The 19,702-nt window shown below is 47.1% G+C and overlaps 2 protein-coding genes across 12 annotated transcripts in view; one reads left to right on the top strand and one right to left on the bottom strand.

The window, feature by feature from the left end:
* The window catches only part of COL8A1 (collagen type VIII alpha 1 chain), an 86,441-nt gene extending 72,597 nt beyond the window's left edge, over positions 1–13,844 (top strand). For both annotated transcript variants that reach the window (XM_083881509.1, XM_083881510.1), the window contains exons 4-5: positions 8,289–8,604; positions 10,391–13,844. In XM_083881509.1, the coding sequence (XP_083737635.1) occupies positions 8,292–8,604; positions 10,391–12,297 (2,220 nt within the window). In that variant the 5' untranslated portion in view covers positions 8,289–8,291 and the 3' untranslated portion in view covers positions 12,298–13,844. The remainder of the gene's footprint in view (positions 1–8,288; positions 8,605–10,390) is intronic.
* Positions 13,845–16,691: 2,847 nt separating this feature from the next.
* Positions 16,692–19,702, bottom strand: part of ST3GAL6 (ST3 beta-galactoside alpha-2,3-sialyltransferase 6) — a 40,212-nt gene continuing 37,201 nt past the window's right edge. For all 10 annotated transcript variants that reach the window (XM_083855929.1, XM_083855927.1, XM_083855926.1 and 7 more), the window contains one exon: positions 16,692–19,620. In XM_083855929.1, the coding sequence (XP_083712055.1) occupies positions 19,540–19,620 (81 nt within the window). In that variant the 3' untranslated portion in view covers positions 16,692–19,539. The remainder of the gene's footprint in view (positions 19,621–19,702) is intronic.

The following is a 19,702-nucleotide window of genomic DNA, read 5'->3' as shown; positions in this document are numbered from 1 at the left end:
TGCATTATTTGGGGTGAGCGGACTGGCAGCAGATGTGACATGTTCTCACCAAAACAAAACCCACATCAGCAACACTCCTAGGAGACAACTGCTTGACTATACAAGCACTTCCATGAAAACCAGCCTCCTTTCCAGCGTGTTGTGCACGGCAAATCTGGTCCATCTGATAAGGCAAATTCCTTGGACGGTGTCAGTGGCTGTGGCCTGCGGGAGCTCCTTCTGCAGCGCTCAGTAGCACCAGCCCTGCAGAGAAGGAGCCCTGAGCGCGGTTCCCACGTTGAACAAACAGCTGTGCTCGGACACATCGGCGGCCAGGCCCAGGCTCCGTGCCAGCAGCGCGATTCCACGCTGATAAGCGGGGAGGCAGCTCCGCACTTTGATCCCTTTGTGTGTTCCACGTTATTGGGTGGAATAACGTGGCCCTGTGCGTCTCACGCCGCCGATCGCTGAACGGGGATCTAGTGGCAGTCGTGTAAGTGTCACCATCAAATCCGCCTGCCACCAAGACTGCAGGCAAGTTGCCCAGAAGACAGCATTAGGCAGAGGATTCAGGCGCATGCCGTGTGGCAGAGAACAGGAAAACGTATTCAAAGGCAGGTATTTGCTAAATCCTACCTATAATTAATTCTAATCCCATAATTAAAGTCGCATGCTTTTCTGCAAACAGTTCCCCACGTTGGGCCTTCCTCCCCGGGCCGAGGTCAGGCACCAATTCGTGCAAACATGTACATGCCACCAGGCAAGAGAGCTGTGTCCCCAGGGACTGTGGTCACCCGACCCCAGTGCCCAACTTACTGATCCTTGTCACGGCTCCCTGCCATCTGACTCCAAGTAGCTTTCAGGCATTTTCCAGCAAACAGCATCTGGGCCAGATCCTCAAAAACATTCAAGAGACAAACCCGCCTGGAAATCAACTACCAGCGCCAAGCATCTTAATATCATCATAAATTGTGAGCTTCGTGTTCGTGCTGAGCCAGCAGAGCCCTGTGCATGGGAGTTGGAGTTGTGATGATGCCAATCTCATCATGCCCAGATTTGCAGAGAGATGAGGAGATGCCTACCTGAGCCCACATAGGTAGGCTCACAGCACACTGGGCATGAAGAGAAGACTAGAGGCAACGTAATTATGTCTGTGTGGGCTAAAATCTCCTTCTCATTGTAGCTGCTTTCACTGCCAGGGTGTGTTCTCACACATAGGCACACATAAAATACCTGCACACAAGTAGCAGATACAGGCCCACATACAGATATACTCTGTCTGGAAGTAAGAAACTGGGGAAGCCCAAGGGTGCCATTTTCCTACAGAAAGCTGGGTGATCACCCGGAGTGTGCACACATGAATGTGTCTGCAGACAAACTGGAGCAGAGGCAAGTGCTTTGTTTCTGGAAATGCATTTACAAATGGATAAACAGAGAGCTCCCCAGGCATTGCAAGAAAAGATCATATAATTACCACTGAAGCCAAAGATAGCTTATGGATGACCATTGGTTTTTAAGATGAAGCCATTTATTTAGATGTTATCACACTTCTTTAAGAAAGAAGCTCGAGGCACCATTTTGAATTTTAAAAACCCTAGAAACAAGCATCTGCCACGTGTTGAATATTTCCCATTAGCAGCAGGTTTATGCATGCATGTGTTTTAAAATGTTTATTATGACAATACTTGTTATGACTGCCTTAGATTTAGTAAATACCACATGATAATCAGACACAGTTGTTAGACCTTGAGCAAAATATGATTTAATTTATTTTTAACATACTGAACAATAGCTATTTCTTGGTAATCTAAACTGAACACAGACACTTGACACTACTTTGTTTCCTTGGAGGGGACAGTGAAAAGGAGGGAGGGGGAAAAAAATAAACCTGATCTCTGTGGGAGAGTTTCACAAGAAGCAAAAGGGCAATATTACATTTACCATAAATCCTACTTTTCTCCCTATTGAATGCACAGGCCCTTGTAGACACTTTAGCAAGGTAAATCCCTCACCTACTCAAGAAACAGGTATTGCTTTCAGTGAAGCTTTAGGCACTGTTACAAGCAAAATGGTGCAGGACCCCAGGTGTGCTGGGGCATAGATCAACCATCTCGTGCCAGTAGCATGGCTGGGTCCTTGCACAGGGGCTGTGCTCTCCTTTACTGTCCTCCTGCTCTTCACTGCTCAAAATAAGATTAAATCAGTGCAGGTAGTGTCAATTTGGGTTACAAAACAGGTTTCAGAGCTTTCAGAAGAAATCCATCTCAAGGTATATTTGCTTGCCTTCACTCCCTGCTTTTATGTGGAATATGATACAATTTGCAAAAAGGAACCCCCTACACTGGTGTTTAATTAGTTTGCTGGCAAATTTGAAAACATCTGTCCAAATGACATGAAGACTCATTTGGCACAGAAAGACAGAATTGTGACAGTGTATGCATTAAATGACTCTTGAGCACGTACAAAATAATTTGGCATGCAGAAGGTTTTGTTTTTTCCTGTCCCTGAAAACACAAGTTTCCACTAAAATTCAGTCTCTGTACAGTACCAGGTATCCTCAGGTCTCTTCAGAAAGTACTCACTGACTGACAGGTTAGTCCTCAAAGGAGTTAACAATCCAGAGATGAATTTTAGCTGTGATGAAGTTTTGAAATAGTGTCTCTGAAAACTGTGGACAACAATGTGCTGGGAAATTCACTGCTCAAGTCACCTACACTTTGCAGCACCAGTCCTGAGAACAACAATCAACATTTGCTGGATTCTCACATCTGAAAACACCCCACCCTTGAAGTCACCACAGCTATTCACTGGATAGGAATAGCTTAGTTCACTACAGGAACTAAAGCCTTGATAAGCCCTGAGAATTTTTCCAAAAAAGATAGCTAGCTAACAGAATTAGTTTACAAATGCCAACACCCCTACCTCCAATTTATAACCTTAATCCAATGCTTTTCTTGTGGTGGACACCTTAAGAAGAACATGTATGTGGTGGGGGTGTGCACATGTTTGCAAGCACAACCCAGTGGTTTAAGGGATCTGTATCGTAGAAAGGAGGGATAGGCTAGCTACTTGTTCCCAAAGTAGCACTAAAAACAAAAACAGGAAAAAAAAGTGCTTTCACTTTGTAAGGACTTCAGTTCTTTCTTTCAAGCCCTTCTGTGACGTCTCTTGAGCTGCCCTGTACCTCTGTGTTCCCACTGGGGCCAGCCAGTGGAAACCTCCCAGAGAAGAGCTGTGCACCTCAGCCACCAGCCCTCTGCAATGCAGTGGGGGCTCCTCCTTATGCACCTCAACACTCTGTTTGCCATTTCCATTGCATTATACTGCTCTTGCACGTGTTTGTATGACAGACACTTTGGTGAGGTGCATAATGTTCCTGTGGGATTGGATCTCCTGTCCCCAACAGCAGAGCCATCCCTGGATACACCATTGTAGATACTTGGTCATAGGATCTGTTTTCAAGGTCACCCCAGAAGTCACCCTAACCACTTCTGATCTCAAGACAAAAACACCCCAGAGAATTTAGCTTTTTATCATCTTTTTTTCTTAGTAGCACTCTTCTGGGAACAAAATCTCCAGAGTCACAAGGATTTTTATTTTGCAGCAGTCATTTTCCATGTGGAAACCAGAGCACTTGCAAGACCACCCCCCCCAGTGCAGTGGGGAACTGGTCCCTGCAGCTTCAGGCAGCCCCTATGGAAGGGACCTCAGGGAAAAGACTTCAGGTCACTGAGATCTACTCATGCCTTATTCCTATTTGGGAAATAGAGCAATTCAAAAGCAAGGGCTGGTAAATTAAGCCCATGGGAGTAGTCTCTGGGTGAGTATCTTAGAAGATCTGAGACAACCCAACGTTGGTTGCAGAGTGATGACTTTCCTGTAAGAACCAATAAATTGAGTCTAGTTTCCACTCTTTGCAAGACCACCTTTGATTTCAAGTCCCAAAAGGATGGGCATCACTCTTTCCATACATTCTTTACATAATTAGGCTAAACCAGCCATTATTTCTTCACACCAATTTAGGAATTATGACTGCTGGTACATTTTGTTTTGTCTCCTGTTTTTGCTGACAAACTCAAATAGCCGGAGGAAGGTCCTTTCTAGTTTTCTCAGGAGAACAGTTCTACCAAAGAGATTATTGAGAAATGTTCTCACTCAAGCTTTGCCTGTAAAAAATGTGTTTTTTCAGGGACTCTCACCCATAGAGCCAACCAGATGCCTTCTCCACACACAAGCAACTGAACACTGTGGTTTAGGATAGTGTTCCTTCACCCTTGAGTGTCCTGTCCCACCCTAGGTAAAGCAAAATGTTTGTTGTGGCTTTATCTGAATGACTGCTGCAAACTGACATGTCATATGGTGAGAAGGCTCAGCGGCTCCTCTCCTCCATCTTCCTTCCAGCATCCAAAGTTATAGTAAAACTTTGCTTTCTCCAAGCCCTTGGCTTCTCTAAAGGTGCACACATGCACTTATTTACTTACCACAAATACACAAACACATTCCTCTTGCTTTCTGACAAAAAACCTGGAAAATCCCAATCCAAAGCCAAATTATTGCTCCACCAACAGTCACTTTGGAAAGCATGTCAGAGTGCATTATGTGAATGGGTTTGGAGGTGATCCCTAAATTGCTGGGATTTGGGTGAAGGGAGTGGGAAGTCTTACACTTTGGCTGAATGTTCAATGCAGGTTTTTCTCCTCTTAACTTCCTCTGGGAAAACATCTCCTTTTGCTGTTCAGAAGTTCTGGAGGACCTGTCCAATATTTAGGATCTATAGGCTTCTTTTGAAAACCAAGAGCAAGATTTTTAGTAGCTTTTAGGCATTTAAAGATTCTGGGGGTTTCCTAGTGAGGAAACCTAGAGCTCTGCACCCAGGCATTCAGAAACAAACTGCAAGGCAGAAAAAACACACCTTCAGCTCCTCTCAGTACATAAATAACTTTTTAGAGAAGCTGAGTAGGATGAGAGGCAATGAGCGGAAACTCTGAAGGACTATCCCCGGCATCCCTCATGCTCCTGGGAAGGCTTTCCCTGTAGTGATGGTATCTGACAGCAATAATCCAGCAGCAGCACACATGACTCTACCGCATTTCTCATCAAGACTAATTTTGTCTGATCCCTCCTTCCTTTGGGAGCAGGGGGAGACAAGTTGGGCAGACAGTACCAAACACAGGCTGCATCTCCGGTACCTGTGGCAGATCCCAAGCCCCAGACAGCTCCCGAGGCCACGGGGGAGGCTCTGACCTCCTCCCACAAAGATGTCAGCCAAGTCCCATCTAGCCCAAGGTTGTTCAGTAAATAAACCCCCACCTTCCACCTCAGCTAGCCACAGGCAGCAGCTCCAGCCAAAATCAATAGATGAGAAGCAATCTGTCATTTCCAGGCCACACTGGTTGGGTTATGGATGAGTCAAAAAACACTACAGGAAACACAGATGTGGTGAGATCACCTCCTTCTCTGGAGCCTTCCTATCTCTACAAGTCTTGCCTGATGTCCCTCAGAATTTCCATGTGTGCACACAAAAGCATCTTGTGTACCTCTGCAGTGCAGGTGTGTTGTGTGAGGCTTGGCAGGGCCAGCCCAGCCTGGCACAAGCAGCAGGAGGCCGAGTTCACCCTGAGCTGCCGGTGGGCCGGTGTCTCCCCGTAGGAAAGTTTTTTCAATTATTTCAAATACCTCCCACTCGCACACAAAGTCCATGTTTTGTAATAAAAACAAGGAGAAAATCTCATCCAAAGGAATTTTACCTATTTCCCCCTCCACTTATTCCACTGAAGTTATCTTCTTTTAAAAAACAACCTCCCCCAAAACTGGCCACTGGAACAACAAAGTAGCCAAGACTCTAATTTAATAACCTCATTCTTCAAAATTCACCTTGCCCTTCATACTAGTTGGTTTCAAAAACAGTCCTATATTATCCAGTATCTTATAATTTTTTAAAGGTTTCACTGCATTTCTCTCTCCATACAGATAATGTTTTTCCTTTGAGAAAGATGCAGAAAATACTGCAAATTTTCCAGTAACTGGGATTTTCCCTGCAAACTGGGGCAGGAATTATTACCCTATTCAGCTACAGAGAGGCAAAGGTGTTGCAAGTTACTCCTTCTGTACAGAAAAGAGCAGGAAGGCCAAGAAAGACAAGAAGGGGGACATATCCCTGCCTCCCCCATTCCCTTGTCCCCCCCCCAAAAGAAAGGTTGCTTAGGGTCCCTATGTGCAGATGAGCTGCACTGGGTTAGTTCAGTCACCACACCCCAGCCAAGCCACAAAAACTGATCATGCACAGGCTGTCCTCCCACTCCAAAGCTCACCATTGAGCTTTAAGCAGAAATACCACGTCCCAAGGCTCTAATCCTTTAGCTCACAGCAGCACAGCCAGCTGCGGGCTAAAAGCCACATTAAACTCACTGGAGGAGAAGCATTTGCTGAAATGCTTTGCTGAACAAGGATGAGCGACTGTGCTTGGGCTTCAGCTACACTTACAAACCCCTGTACATCTTGGCTCTGGTTTTCTTTGCCACATGGCAGCTGCTTAGGTCCAAGAATTCCTGGGAGGGAAAGTGACTGTAGAAACACAGCTGTGCAACATATGCTCCATCTAGTGTTTATTCATAGTATTTAATTTTCTTAAAAGGTTTGGGTTGCTGTTAACACATATTTCCATATTTTCTGTAGTTCATATGTCTATATATGATCATTGTTGAAAATAACCTTCTGCTTGTTGTTTCAACTACACCATTTTGATCCAGCTTCCACTTACACCTTCAGTAATGATTATACACTGATTGCCATTTAGAGATTAAATCTCATAGAGCAAAATGAAGGGAGAAAATGTTTTAAAAGAGCAGCAAGCATTTATTTCCCCAGGTGTTTTGCTAATGTAAGGTGAATGGAAAACTTCAAGCAGGAGCAAAAATAAAACCTGGAGGACACACAGGGGAAAGTATTTCCCCATCAAAGGTGCCCCAGACCTGGGGGCACAGTGCTGAGCCCCTTTGCCACAGACTGGGGTACTTTTTTGTCCTCTATGTCCAGCCAGGCTGCTGGGGAGGGACAGGAAAATAAGCAGGTGGCACAAAGCCCTTGCTGCCTCTTCAGGCCACCTTCATCACACCAGAGCAGAGCAGCCGCTGGGAGCAAGTCCTGACAAGCAGTTTGGCAAAGCTCTGGAGCACAAATGACCTGGAAATGTATAGGGAATGCAGCAATGACCTTGAAATGCACACCGGTTGGGTGCAAGGCATCTTTGCATGATAGAAAAAAGGGACAGTGGCAACAGCCATCAGGCCTGGCAATTGCCATGTGTATTTGAAAAGGGCAGGACTTGCATGCCAGATTTGGTTGTGGGGCAAAATATTCCAACATACATGAGTCTCTTTTTACCACATGCTGTCCCCTAATTTGCATTACTTGAGGGAGTTCCCAGTTCCTAATTTGCTGCTCAGCTGATGGTAATACCCTTAACTGCAAAAAGAAAAGCCGACAGCAGGTGGGACAAGAAGTCCCAAGCTAACATTTTGGTAAAGAAGTAAAAGCAAGCCCAACCTCGTTCTGTTGTGTTAGCAGGACTGGTGAGGGGCTGGGATGGGCTGCCTTGCAATGGGCCAAGATCTCCAGGAGGGGAGACCTTTAGAAAATAGTTGAACATACCCAGAGAAAGCCTTGGGTTGGCTAACCCTACCTGGAGCAGTGGCGGCCCAGGCAGGCCCATTTCTTCTGGGAGGCGGCTGAGAGGATCCCAGACCAGCTAAGAGGAGAGCTGGCAAGGAGCTGTGATAGAAACAGACAGTCCTTGGACACTGCAGCCACAGGGCACAATCCCAGGCACAGATTTAAGCTCAGAAACAGAGCTTTGATTGCTATGGAAAGCAGAAGGGGCACTGACAATAGATCTTTCTCAGGCAGAACCTGTTTAGGAGACCTCCCAGATCCCCTGCCTGCTCTTCCCCTGTGCCAGAGCTGGCAGCAGAGCTCCCCAAAGCTGTGCTGTAGCACTGTCACAGGTCAGAAGGCAGCAAACTGGGAGCAGGTCTCTGTGTAGAGCAACCACAGAGGGCACCTCTAGGATGGCTTAAAACTAAATATATAAAAGGGCATTTGCTGTAATATACTGCTTGAGTAGAGCCTCCAATAAACCAGATGGAGGCCTGCTGCAGGATATCCTCCAGGGCAGCACACAAACTAGGGCCACTTCACAGAGATTTAGGTCCAGTTTGCTGCAGAAAATGAGAACAGCTTGCCCCAACAGGGAATTCACAACACGAAAACACATCTTCTGCCAACTGTGTGTTTTGTGGTGCTGTTCACAGGTGATGGTCATGCTGCTCTTCCCTGTGCAGCTGCTGGCGGTGGCTGTCACTGTTTACCTGGAGCTGGTGAGGTCTGCTCAAGGTGGTGCCTACTATGGGATCAAGCAGCTGCCACCTCAGGTGCCCCAGTACCAACCCCTCGGACAACAAGTACCTCACATGCCGCTGGGCAAGGAAGGCATCCCGATGCAGCACCTGGGCAAGGAGGTGCCCCACATGCCCTACGGGAAGGAGTACCCCCATCTGCCCCAGTACAGGAAGGAGGTCCCGCAGATGCCCATGCTCGGCAAGGATATGGCTCCCAAGAAAGAGAAAGGTAGGTCAGCACGTCCCTCTCCACTCCTGCAGGGTCCTGTCTGCAGTGCCAGAGCACTGTTTGCCATGAGGAAATGGAGCATTGGAGGAGGCTGCTGCTGCTCCAGGCTGGGCACAGCATCCTTGTGCCCCAAGGACTGGGCAGGCTCATACCTGGCCACAGGTGGGCAAAACAGGTCCATGGGAGCTGTGGGGCAGCTCAGGGTCACCAGCACAAGGCCACAGTCACCCTCTGGGCTGCAGCACAGCCTCTGAGCAGCCCTACCTGCCATGAGCCTCCAGCACACAGGTGTGCTCAGGTGCTGTTCAACTCTAGGAAAAACCTTGTCATCCCACCTGTTTGCAGGAGACCCTCTGATGGGGTTTCAAATTATGGCCCAGAGTCCTGTCTGGATCTGCTCCCTGTCTCACTGCAACAACCAGACGTATGAACGAAGAGCCCCAAGATCTGAATTTACAGGAACATCACCATTTTGTCTGAATTTGTCCAGACCCTGTGATTTTGAGGTTTGCAGATAAAAACATACAATTGCTCTTCAGACTCTGGAGTCCTCTTTCTGTAGGTTATTTATGGGTGTAACAGAGGCACTGAAAGTACAGAGGATTATTGCACAAGCCTGCACATACAACCACGTTCCCTATTCAGTTAAGGATGTTTGGACAGTATTAAGATATTTAAGGAAACAAGTAAAGACATCCAAAATACAAAGGGTGACCAGGAACAGTCAGTGTCATAAAATCCTTATAAGAACCACCAGCATCTGTGCAACTGCAGACAAGCTGGTTAACTGTCTTACTGAGGCTCCAGCTAACCACATCCTCCACTGACTTCAGAGGGAAATGGAAGATTTCAGGGCCCATTTTCGGAGTGTCTGAACAAGCACCATTGGCTGTAGTAAAACCTATCTCATGAGCAAAGATTTTTGATGTGCATAAAACACAACATATGCAGAGAGGGAAGGTTTTCTGCCTCCCAAAGAACAGTTAATTCTCTTGTCCTGAAACCTCATCTCCTGTCCTTCCCCAAATCTCTCACTTCTTCACACATTTTAGAGCCAGAAGGAGTTTCCACTTGACCCAAAAAAGCCTACAGCTTGAAAAGCAACCAAGCCCAGCAGCAACTTCCCCACTCTGACCTGCAATGAGTGGTCACGTACACAAAAATGTGGGTTTGGAAAATACAAACATTTTGCAAAGCCTTTAGAAGAGCCATAACTAGATGTGGCTATGCCAAAAGAGCAATACTGGTTAAGGCTGCAGGTTTCCAGTAATACTCTAACAGCAACCAAAGCCTTGGGGAAAATACAGACATATCCTATGTATAAACTTCTTATCAATACAATCTTTTAAAATTGATCCTGCTCATTTAAGCTCCTCCAGAAAAAACACTTTTATGACAGGATTCTTCCCACAGAAGGAGAGCACTTAAAACTCTTAAAGGTAGATTCATCTACAGCAACATGGGACAAAATGGAGATTTTGCTGTTTAAGATTGTATAGGTAGAAAGCACCACCAAAGCACAAATGGCTTTTATATATGATGCACAGTAATTACCTGGTGGAAATAGAAGCATGCATGGAAGTTTGGAGTATGAAAAACAGTAGTAAAATCCTCTTCATCCTCAACACCGACCTGTAACTCTCCAGCTCTCTCTGTCTACCACAAAAACCACAGGGCATCATAAAAAGCATATTCAATTCAAAACTGCCTGTTTTTTTAAGGATGTGATTGCAATGACCTTTTATCGCTCTCTCTCCCCTTCCTTTTTCTTTTCCTCCCAACGCAGAAATTCCCATGCGCAGCCTGAGGGGTGAGCAAGGCCCCCCGGGAGAGCCGGGACCCAGAGGGCCACCAGGGCCACCAGGATTACCAGGTCACGGTGTACCGGGAGCCAAAGGAAAACCGGGCCCACAGGGATACCCAGGAATTGGGAAGCCGGGTTTGCCAGGGATGCCAGGAAAGCCAGGGGTGATGGGGCCGCCGGGGCCCCGAGGGGAGATGGGGCCCAAGGGGGAGGTGGGGCCCATGGGGATCCCCGGGCCGCAGGGACCGCCCGGGCCGCACGGCCTTCCCGGGATAGGGAAAGCGGGGCCTCCGGGACTGCAGGGCCAGCCGGGGCCAAAAGGCGAGCCGGGCATGAAGGGGCCGCCGGGAATCCCCGGGATCCCGGGGCCGAAAGGGGAAAAAGGGGTGGGGATCCCGGGCTTGCCGGGTCTGAAGGGTCCCCCCGGGCTGCCCGGGCCCCCCGGCCCCGTGGGGCTGCCGGGGGTGGGCAAGCCGGGCATGGTCGGGTTCCCCGGCCCGCAGGGCCCCCTGGGCAAACCCGGGCCCCCGGGAGAGCTGGGGCTGCAGGGGCCGCCAGGGGCCCCCGGGATCCAGGGCCCTCCCGGCCCGCCCGGCATCGGCAAACCGGGGCAGGACGGCGTGCCCGGGCAGCCCGGCTTCCCGGGGGGCAAAGGGGAGCAGGGCCTGCCCGGCCTGCCGGGGCCCCCCGGCCTCCCCGGGGTGGGCAAGCCGGGCTTCCCCGGGCCCAAGGGGGAGCGGGGAGTGGGCGGCCTGCCCGGGCCCCTGGGGCCCAAGGGGGAGAAGGGGCACCAGGGGCCGCCGGGCATGGGGGGACCCCCGGGGGAGCCGGGCCAGCCGGGCCTGCCGGGCATCATGGGCCCGCCGGGGGCCGCCGGCTTCCCGGGGCCCAAAGGGGAGGGCGGTGCCGTCGGGCCGCCGGGGCCGGTGGGTCCCAAGGGAGAGCCCGGCCTGCAGGGTTTTCCGGGGAAGCCAGGCTTTCCCGGGGAAGTGGGTGGCCCCGGGCTGCGGGGGCTGCCGGGCCCCACGGGGCCCAAGGGGGAGGCCGGACACAAGGGCCTGCCGGGGGTGCCGGGGGTCCCCGGGCTGGTGGGGCCCAAGGGCGAGCCGGGGCTCCCCGGTGCCCAGGGCCTTCAGGGCCCCTCGGGCATCCCGGGCATCGCGGGGCCCAGCGGCCCCATCGGGCCCCCCGGGCTGCCGGGGGCCAAGGGCGAGCCGGGCATGCCCGGCCCCCCCGGCTTCCCTGGCGTGGGCAAACCCGGCGCCGCGGGGCTGCAGGGACCCCCGGGAAAGCCGGGAGCCCTCGGCCCTCCCGGCCAGCCCGGGCTGCAGGGACCGCCGGGCCCGCCCGGGCCCCCCGGGCCCCCGGTGATCATCCCGCCCACCCCGCCGGCCGTGGGACAGTACCTGCCCGAGGCCGGGCCGGGCATCGACGGCCTGAAGCCGCCCTACGGCTACAAGGGCAAGAAGGGCAAGGCGGGCGGCGTCGTCTACGAGATGCCCGCGTTCACGGCGGAGCTCCTCACGCCCTTCCCCCGCGTCGGGGTGCCCGTCAAGTTTGACAAGCTCCTGTACAACGGGCGGCAGAACTACAACCCGCAGACGGGCATCTTCACCTGCGAGATCCCCGGCGTCTACTACTTCGCCTACCACGTCCACTGTAAAGGCGCCAACGTGTGGGTGGCGCTCTACAAGAACAACGAGCCGCTCATGTACACCTACGACGAGTACAAGAAGGGCTTCCTGGACCAGGCGTCGGGCAGCGCCGTGGTGCAGCTGATGCACGGAGACAAGGTTTACGTTCAGATGCCATCCGAGCAGGCGGCAGGACTCTATGCCGGGCAGTACGTTCATTCCTCTTTTTCAGGGTATTTATTGTATCCCCTGTAAAACAAAACCAAGGGGCACACACACAACACACACACAAACTCAAAACCTTTCTCCTCTGCTTCAAACTTTTATACCACAAAAGATGCGTTTTATGACCATTTTGGACCATCTTGTACAAAACCAAACCAAAACAACCAATACAAGGTTTAACATTATGCACAGCTGTTATTAAAAAAAAGGTGTGGTGAACATATCTAAAGATGTGTATCAGGTTCATAAACAGTTGTTTTGCACCCAAGGGGGACATATTAGCTGTACATTATATATTTCTGCAATGCCATGCTTACTTAATTTCATTCACAGTAATTCAGTACTAAAGTTCAAATCAGTGTATGTCACTCACTCTTGTTGCATTGATCATAGTTATGAGATGAAAAACAGTGACTTAAACCAGAGTAGGTCAGGCTCTAATTATATTAAAAATTTTGAGTGGCTTATTTGTCTAGGTGGGGGTTTTCTTGGGTGTTTGACAGCAGGCCTGCCTGACAAGCAAAGGTTCTCTTAGCTGGAGACTTCTATTTCCCTTCCTCTGTAATAAAATAATCCTGCAGGTGTGGTTTTTTCTCTGAACAACTTATTTATGATGGAAGAGGAATCCTGATGGCATGACCATTCCCTCTGAGCCTTCTCCAGCAGTCATTGGACCTAAAATGTCATGACTGACTCCAGCAGGCACTGGTTTCACCTGCAAATGCCACAGCACTTGAAAAGTCTCCATTCTCTATTCACACAGCTCAAGTAGATGAGGGTAAATCTCCCCCAGTTACTTGTGCCACTGAAACATTTTGGCCAACACATGGCAATGCTTCAGGGTGGCATAAATTTGCTTGGATTTCTGTGCTTGTACCAAGAACCCATTTGGCTTGTCAGAAGACACACCTATTCTGCCACTCAGCCAAAGCTGAATCAGTTTGCTCTTCAATGACTAGGCAAAGCAGAAGTAGCTCTGTTTGCTTAACTGATTTGTTGCTTGAGATCAACCAGTAACTTTACCGGCAATACTGACCAGGCAGATTTATCCGAGAACTTGGTTCTCTCCCAAAGCTGTTTTCCAATCCTTATTTATATATTACCAGCTGTCAAGGAGAACCTGCAGGCCTCAATACTTCTCTGTACTTGAGGACAGCGACTTCTGTGCACGAAGTCTCTGTCTGCTCATCAATGGTGCTAATCTCACCCCAATCAGTGTTCTGTTTCCAAGGGCAGTGGACCTTGCTGTGGTTCCCTGCAGTGCTGCACATCACACCCTGCTGCGCTAGGTCAGAGTTAGGTGCTCATCACCCCTTCCGTGTCTTTAGCTACCGCTACTGCTTTTGATTCAAAAATGAACTAGATTTTTTTTTCATGCAGAACTAAGATTGGATTTAACTGGCATTACCATTATTTAAATGCAGAGTTTAATGCAGTCTAACATTGACTAAGGACTCCAGTGATATAATGTGGTGCTTTATCTCAGAAATTTTATGGAACGGTGGCAGGAATGGACGGACAGTTTACCAGACACTGGTGACTTCAGTATGTTCCCAGAATATATGAGATATGTCAAAAGCAAATAATTTTGTATTTAAAATTTTTGTACTGATTTGAAAAAAATATCTTATTAAATATCTTTAAAAATTAAAAAACCAAGAACCAATTCTGTCTTCATTCAGCACTATCAGAAGGAACATTCAACTACAAGGGCTCTCTGAAACCACTGACAGACTGATACAGGGAAAAATTATAGATACACCCTTTTCTCTAGTTCCCATCTCCTAGCAAAACATGCTCTAAGCCAGAAAGGGAACACATCCCATTTGGTGGGAGGGCACAGCAGAGTCTGGGGAAGAGGGAAGGGCTCCTCAGGCAGCCCTTGGGGACAGACACTGCTCAGCATGAGCCAGTGTGCCAGTGCAGAGGGGCAGCCAAGGAATCAGCCACAGAGGCTGCTCCTAAGGGCTTGTGTTGCCTGAAAAGGCAGAACTGACTGACCAGGATGAGAGATGCTGGCTCTCCTAATGTGGCTTCCCCACCTCACCTCAAAGACAAGCATTTCCTCCAAGCTGGTGAACTCCTGAACTGTCCATACTGAAGGGAATGCACTGAATGCCTACTGTGCCAGAGAATTGTTATCCAAAGCTCCCCTGGACTCCCTGAAGCCCTCAGTATCTCATTTTTACTGCACAAAGAGAAAACAAATAACGAGCTAAGTACTACACTCAGCAACTCTCACTTTCCATCTGAAGCCATTTTCACTTTCTGAAATTCTTTAATCACACCCCATCTTCTTCATTCTACATCTCTTGTTTTAGCATTGCCCTGACAGTCCACAGTAAGACAAGATTCAAAAAGCAATGAGAAATTCAAATCACAATGATGCTGCTCTTGATCTTATCTACAAAAAACATGTCCCAGCTCTGGCTGTACTCAGCCTGGAGTCAGATCTTCAACCACAGTAGTAGAACACAGCCCACCTGGGGTCAAAAGCTTTCAGCAGTTTGCTCTACAAAGCACTGAAGTTTGTTCCAAAACTTGGTACCATATCTGAAGCCACCATTTACTTTACACACCAACAATAATGGCCCTGGGCATACCCACACATCCACACTCATACACAGAGCACCAGCCTTGCAAAAATAAGTCAGAGGGCACTGTATTTAACAGTTTATTCACAGGAAAATAATCTCCTTCCATTTGTAGCATTCAAAATTTCACTTGAAACAACCATAGGAATTCTTCAAAATACAGGTGGCACTTTAAAGGCATATAAAACTTAAGACAAATGGCAAATAAAAAAAGTATTTCCCAATACCAAAAACGTGTGTTGAGCATTTTATGTTCTTAAAAATCAGAGTCCACTTAAAAGTGAAGGTATTTATACTCTCCCCCAGAGCACTGCTAAAAAGGAAAGCATGGCATTGGAAACAAAAAGTACCACATGCTAATTAAACAACCAAGTTGTGATTCTGTATTATTATCACCTATCAGTCACTGGAGATTTCATTTTTTGACATCTTTTAGGCACTCTCAGATTCACATTTAGTGCAATAGACTGTGACTTCCCTTAATTATTAAAGCAGAGGAAGAAAAACTTTCCCAACAAAGAAACCGCCCGAAAGACTGAGACAAAAGAGAGCTTTCAGCCAACATGTGTCATCCTGCCTGTTCTGTGCATAGTTTGGAATATCAGAGCTGTGTCTTTCTGACAGGGCAGCATTTTGAGAGGGGTGGCAGATAAAATGCAGAAGCACCATTGCTGTAAGGTGATGCTGTCTAGAAATTCAGCAGGCTGCCAGAGAACAAGAACAGAGTAAGAAGGGAGGAGAACATCTGACTTCAGACAGAAAAGTGATGGGAGACACTGGGGACCTACACAGTTACACCATTATCAGACACAGAAATAAAGCTGGCAGCACTCTAGGATTCTAAATTGGCAGCTTCACTCCTGATATGATAAAAAAAACTGGATAGCTTTTAAAGGGAAGATCCAGTGCAGAGATTTCATTTTCAGGAATGGCAAAAAAGGAAAAAGAAAGTCTTAATAACAGCTCACACTCAGACTATCTAAGTATTTGGTGTCAGCATTATTGTTTTATTATAGAAGCTCCAAGTCTTTGGTACTGCAAAACACCTGTGAAAATGTGTGCCCAGACAGAAGAGACACTGTAATCTGTGTGCACTGCTGAGAAACAAACTACACACGGGTGTTCCTGTCTGAATGAAGTTAGTGCCAAAGCAAGACCTCTCCTCAAGGCAGAGTAGCAGGAATGATGTGCTTGAAGCAGGTGGTGGAACAGGGCAGGTGTACACAGGATCCTACAAAACATCTTGTAGGGAGAAAAATTCATTACTTGGCTCACTGCTTATTACTGAGGAGAAAAGCTACTGGCCTACAAGCTGGACTTTCAAAACAAAACACACATAAAAAACCCAAACAAACAAACAAAACCACAAACAAACAAAAAACCAAACCAAAACAAAAAGCCAACAACACCCCCCCCCCCCCCCCCCCCCCCGCGCAAAGCAAAACAAAACAAAATAAACAAAAAAACCCAACCATGGTTTATCAGCAGCATCAGCTCTTGGCTTGATCCTGAGGGAACAGGTTTCATTCAAAATGTTACTCAGTCACCTTGGGACAGTAACTGTGGTGGACTCAACACCCCTGGCAGGAGCACAGAAGTGGGAGAAAAATATCCCTGGAAATACTGCTTAATTTGAAAAATAAGTCAGTCATACAATGAGAAGGCATAGTAGGATACAAAAAGAAACAGCGGATAGGGATAAGTGCTTGTAGAGAACATATTCAATTCCTCAAGAACACCAAACATTATTTTCTAAAAAGTATTTTAGGGAGATCAAAAAGCTGATGTGGCAAAAGTAAAATAGACTAAAGGGGTTCCTTTTGAAGTACAAAGAGTTTGGGAGACACCATTTGTTTGCCATGAAGCTGCTTTTTTTTTTTTCTCTCCATTATTTTATTTGTTCTGCTACAGCTAGAATCCAAATCCCATCTCCCACAAAAAGCAGAAAAGCTACTAGAAAAATTGGAGAAGGAATCAGTTTAGTTTAGTGGGAAGAGTATCTCTGGAGATGAAAAAAAGCAGAGAAAATAACCACATCTTCAAAAGCAGAACTCCTTCCCACTTTTGAGAACTGGAGACAGGGGTGGAGAAGCAGAGGGATGCAGCCTGCACCACCACAAGAACTCTCCTCACAGTGTCTGGAACAAATTCAACAGCTCTCCTGGGAAAAAAACTCTCTTGGGCTGCATCCTGCAAGACGTTCCATGGATGCAGTTGGAAAGTGGCAGCAGCCACTGGGAGAGCTGGGGGTCCCAACTCTGGAAGCAACTGCAGATTTTGAGGGTGAAGTTCTGCCAGCCTTGGCTCCCAGCACAGTCTAAGATCTACCAGGGGCTCCTCCACAACAAGAGCCTGCAGAACACTGCTATGTCTGCAAAAAGCCTTGCCACAGCAGCTTTTTCAGGTGGAGTTACTATTGTCAGGAGTTTACATCACTGTAGGTCTGGGGCTGCAGAATCACATACAAACCTTTTCATTAACTGAAATAACCAGGAGAAATAAATGCTGGTAGAGACAAAGACAATACTGTCACTATTTTCTTAAGTGAAACCCCACCTGTTTGTATTCAGATTTTCAAGCAAGGACCTATTCCAAATCTCAGGAAAAAATAAAGGAAAAGCAAAAAAATTAAGAAGCCTTCTGACAGCTGGTAAAGAAATTGTGATTTCCTCAATTTCCACCACCAGAGTCACCTGTTCCAGTGCCCCAGGAGCTCCCACATGCTCCCCTATCCTCCACACCCCCACCTGCCACCCTGCACACAGCTGGAGTGCAGCTGCACCCAAGGGACCCACAGCAGACAAGACACCATAGCACACCCTGTGCCTTGCTGGGCCACTCCTCAATCCTTCTCCACCCCATACCACAGATTTTTGTGACATCTCAAGTTATTTCAGGTATGTCCAGCTTGCTTGGAACAGACCAAAGCTCAGGAATCACTGGATGAAAACACAAGCCTCCTCTTCCTTCAGCTGTGGCAGCTCTCCAGACCGTACTGCCCTCCCTAATTCCCAAATGGCAGAGCCAAGGAGCTAAAGCTGGAAATGAGAACTATGGGAAGGTGTGTGTGGGGTTTTTTTAAAAACACCTACTGCACCCCACAAGAAAGGTGACTCTTTGGTTACTTCAATGGTTATTCCTCTACATAGCTGCAGCAAAATAAATTCTGTTCAGTACTCTTGCAATCCTCAGCTTCTGAAAGTAACAAATACCATGGTTTATGTTCATATTGTGATTCTTTACATTACTCCTAAATGTACTCACTCTATATAATTTTATTTAAAAGCAACAACGGTATTCCTACCAACTTCGAAGACTTTTTTTTAAGTGAACTTCCTTGTGTTTTCTTCAGCTGTGATTGATAAAGATAACCGCAAAATCTTCCAGAAATTCTGCCATAATTAAAATAAAAACTTTATATAGATGTCCTGTGAGAGAACTGGAACAGCAGATTGGTCTTTGACAGTTGTCAAGTGCCTTCCCAGGCAGATTTACTTTATTCACAGGCTTGTCACGGGAAACATAAACATCTCATTAAATGTTTCAATTAAAATCTCGACTAAGTTCCCACTGTTAAATGATTTAGTTCAGCCACACACTTCAAACTTAAGTATTGACACAGAAGAGGTAAACAGATGCCAAATGATAATTCAGCTGAGGTACACATCCTAGATATTCCCTACCACACTCTACTGCCAAAAATGGGAGTATTCCTTGCTTATATTGATGCATTACAGCATCTGAGGAAGGAGATTGTTCTCATTTGGAGAAATCCACCTGCTTTTGAGAAGCAAACAAAAAAACACATGAGATCCTGTCCCAGAGAACTAGGACTCCAACAACCATTGACTAAACTTAGGCATGAAGATCTCTGTTTCTGTTGTGGTCTGGGGGCTGACACACAGGTAGTTTGAACAGCTCTTCAGTCTTCATATTCCCTCTTTTTTAAGTCAAGTCAGCAACTGTAAAATTTACTAGATGCACAGCACAGGAAGTATGATTTTTCCATAAAATGGGTACAAACACAAGCATTGTCAACACCAACATCTCCACAAATCAGACAAAGGGTCTTCACCTTCGACAAAGGCTGACAGAAGTCCAGAGTTGATGGTCAGTGCAGAAGCTGTGGCTCCTTGGCTGAAGGTGGACATCCTCTCCCTCAGGAGCATGGCAGAACAAAACTGTCTGTGTGTTCCCCTTCTCCAAAACACACAGTAATGATTTAGATGCATAGTTTTAAAGCCATTTTCATACAACAAGACAGATAGTCACAACTTTACATCCACCTACTGATTGAACACTGGTCATCTCAGTCTCTTGACAGTGGAACTCTTTTGGAGAACGTCAGAAACAAAAGCATTCCGGAGAATTCATCATTTGGAACGAGTTCCCACTGATACGTAAGTGATGTGCATCACATTTTTATATATCCCTGATACTTTCAGTTGAAAGTTTCATGGTTTTCCCACTATTAAATAGCTTCACAGAAATTCATTTAACTCTGTTTGCAATAGTCCAGTACCCTCAAGCTTAGAAGCTTTTGCCTTGATGAGGTTTCTGGGCTCCTTTAACCAGTAAACAGTTATGCTGCACTTAAAAAATAAAAATGTCATACAAAAAATAAAAATTTTTCAGATCTTGAAAATAGTGATTGTTCTTTGTATTTTCCATTCAGCTTTCACGTCAAATTGACCACAAAGTTCTTGTCTATAAGCTTCTTCAAAAATTTCTGCTCAGCAGTGATGTTGTGGTATTCATTCTAAAGAGATGTGAGGGAATAAAAAAAATTAATTATAAAATCAAATTATAACCAGCAGCATCACTTGGCTGTTCTTTTCTAT

Source organism: Zosterops lateralis (assembly GCF_965231275.1).
Source record: "Zosterops lateralis genome assembly, chromosome: 2".
NCBI lineage: Eukaryota > Metazoa > Chordata > Aves > Passeriformes > Zosteropidae > Zosterops > Zosterops lateralis.
This window is presented reverse-complemented; position numbering and strand designations above follow the sequence as displayed.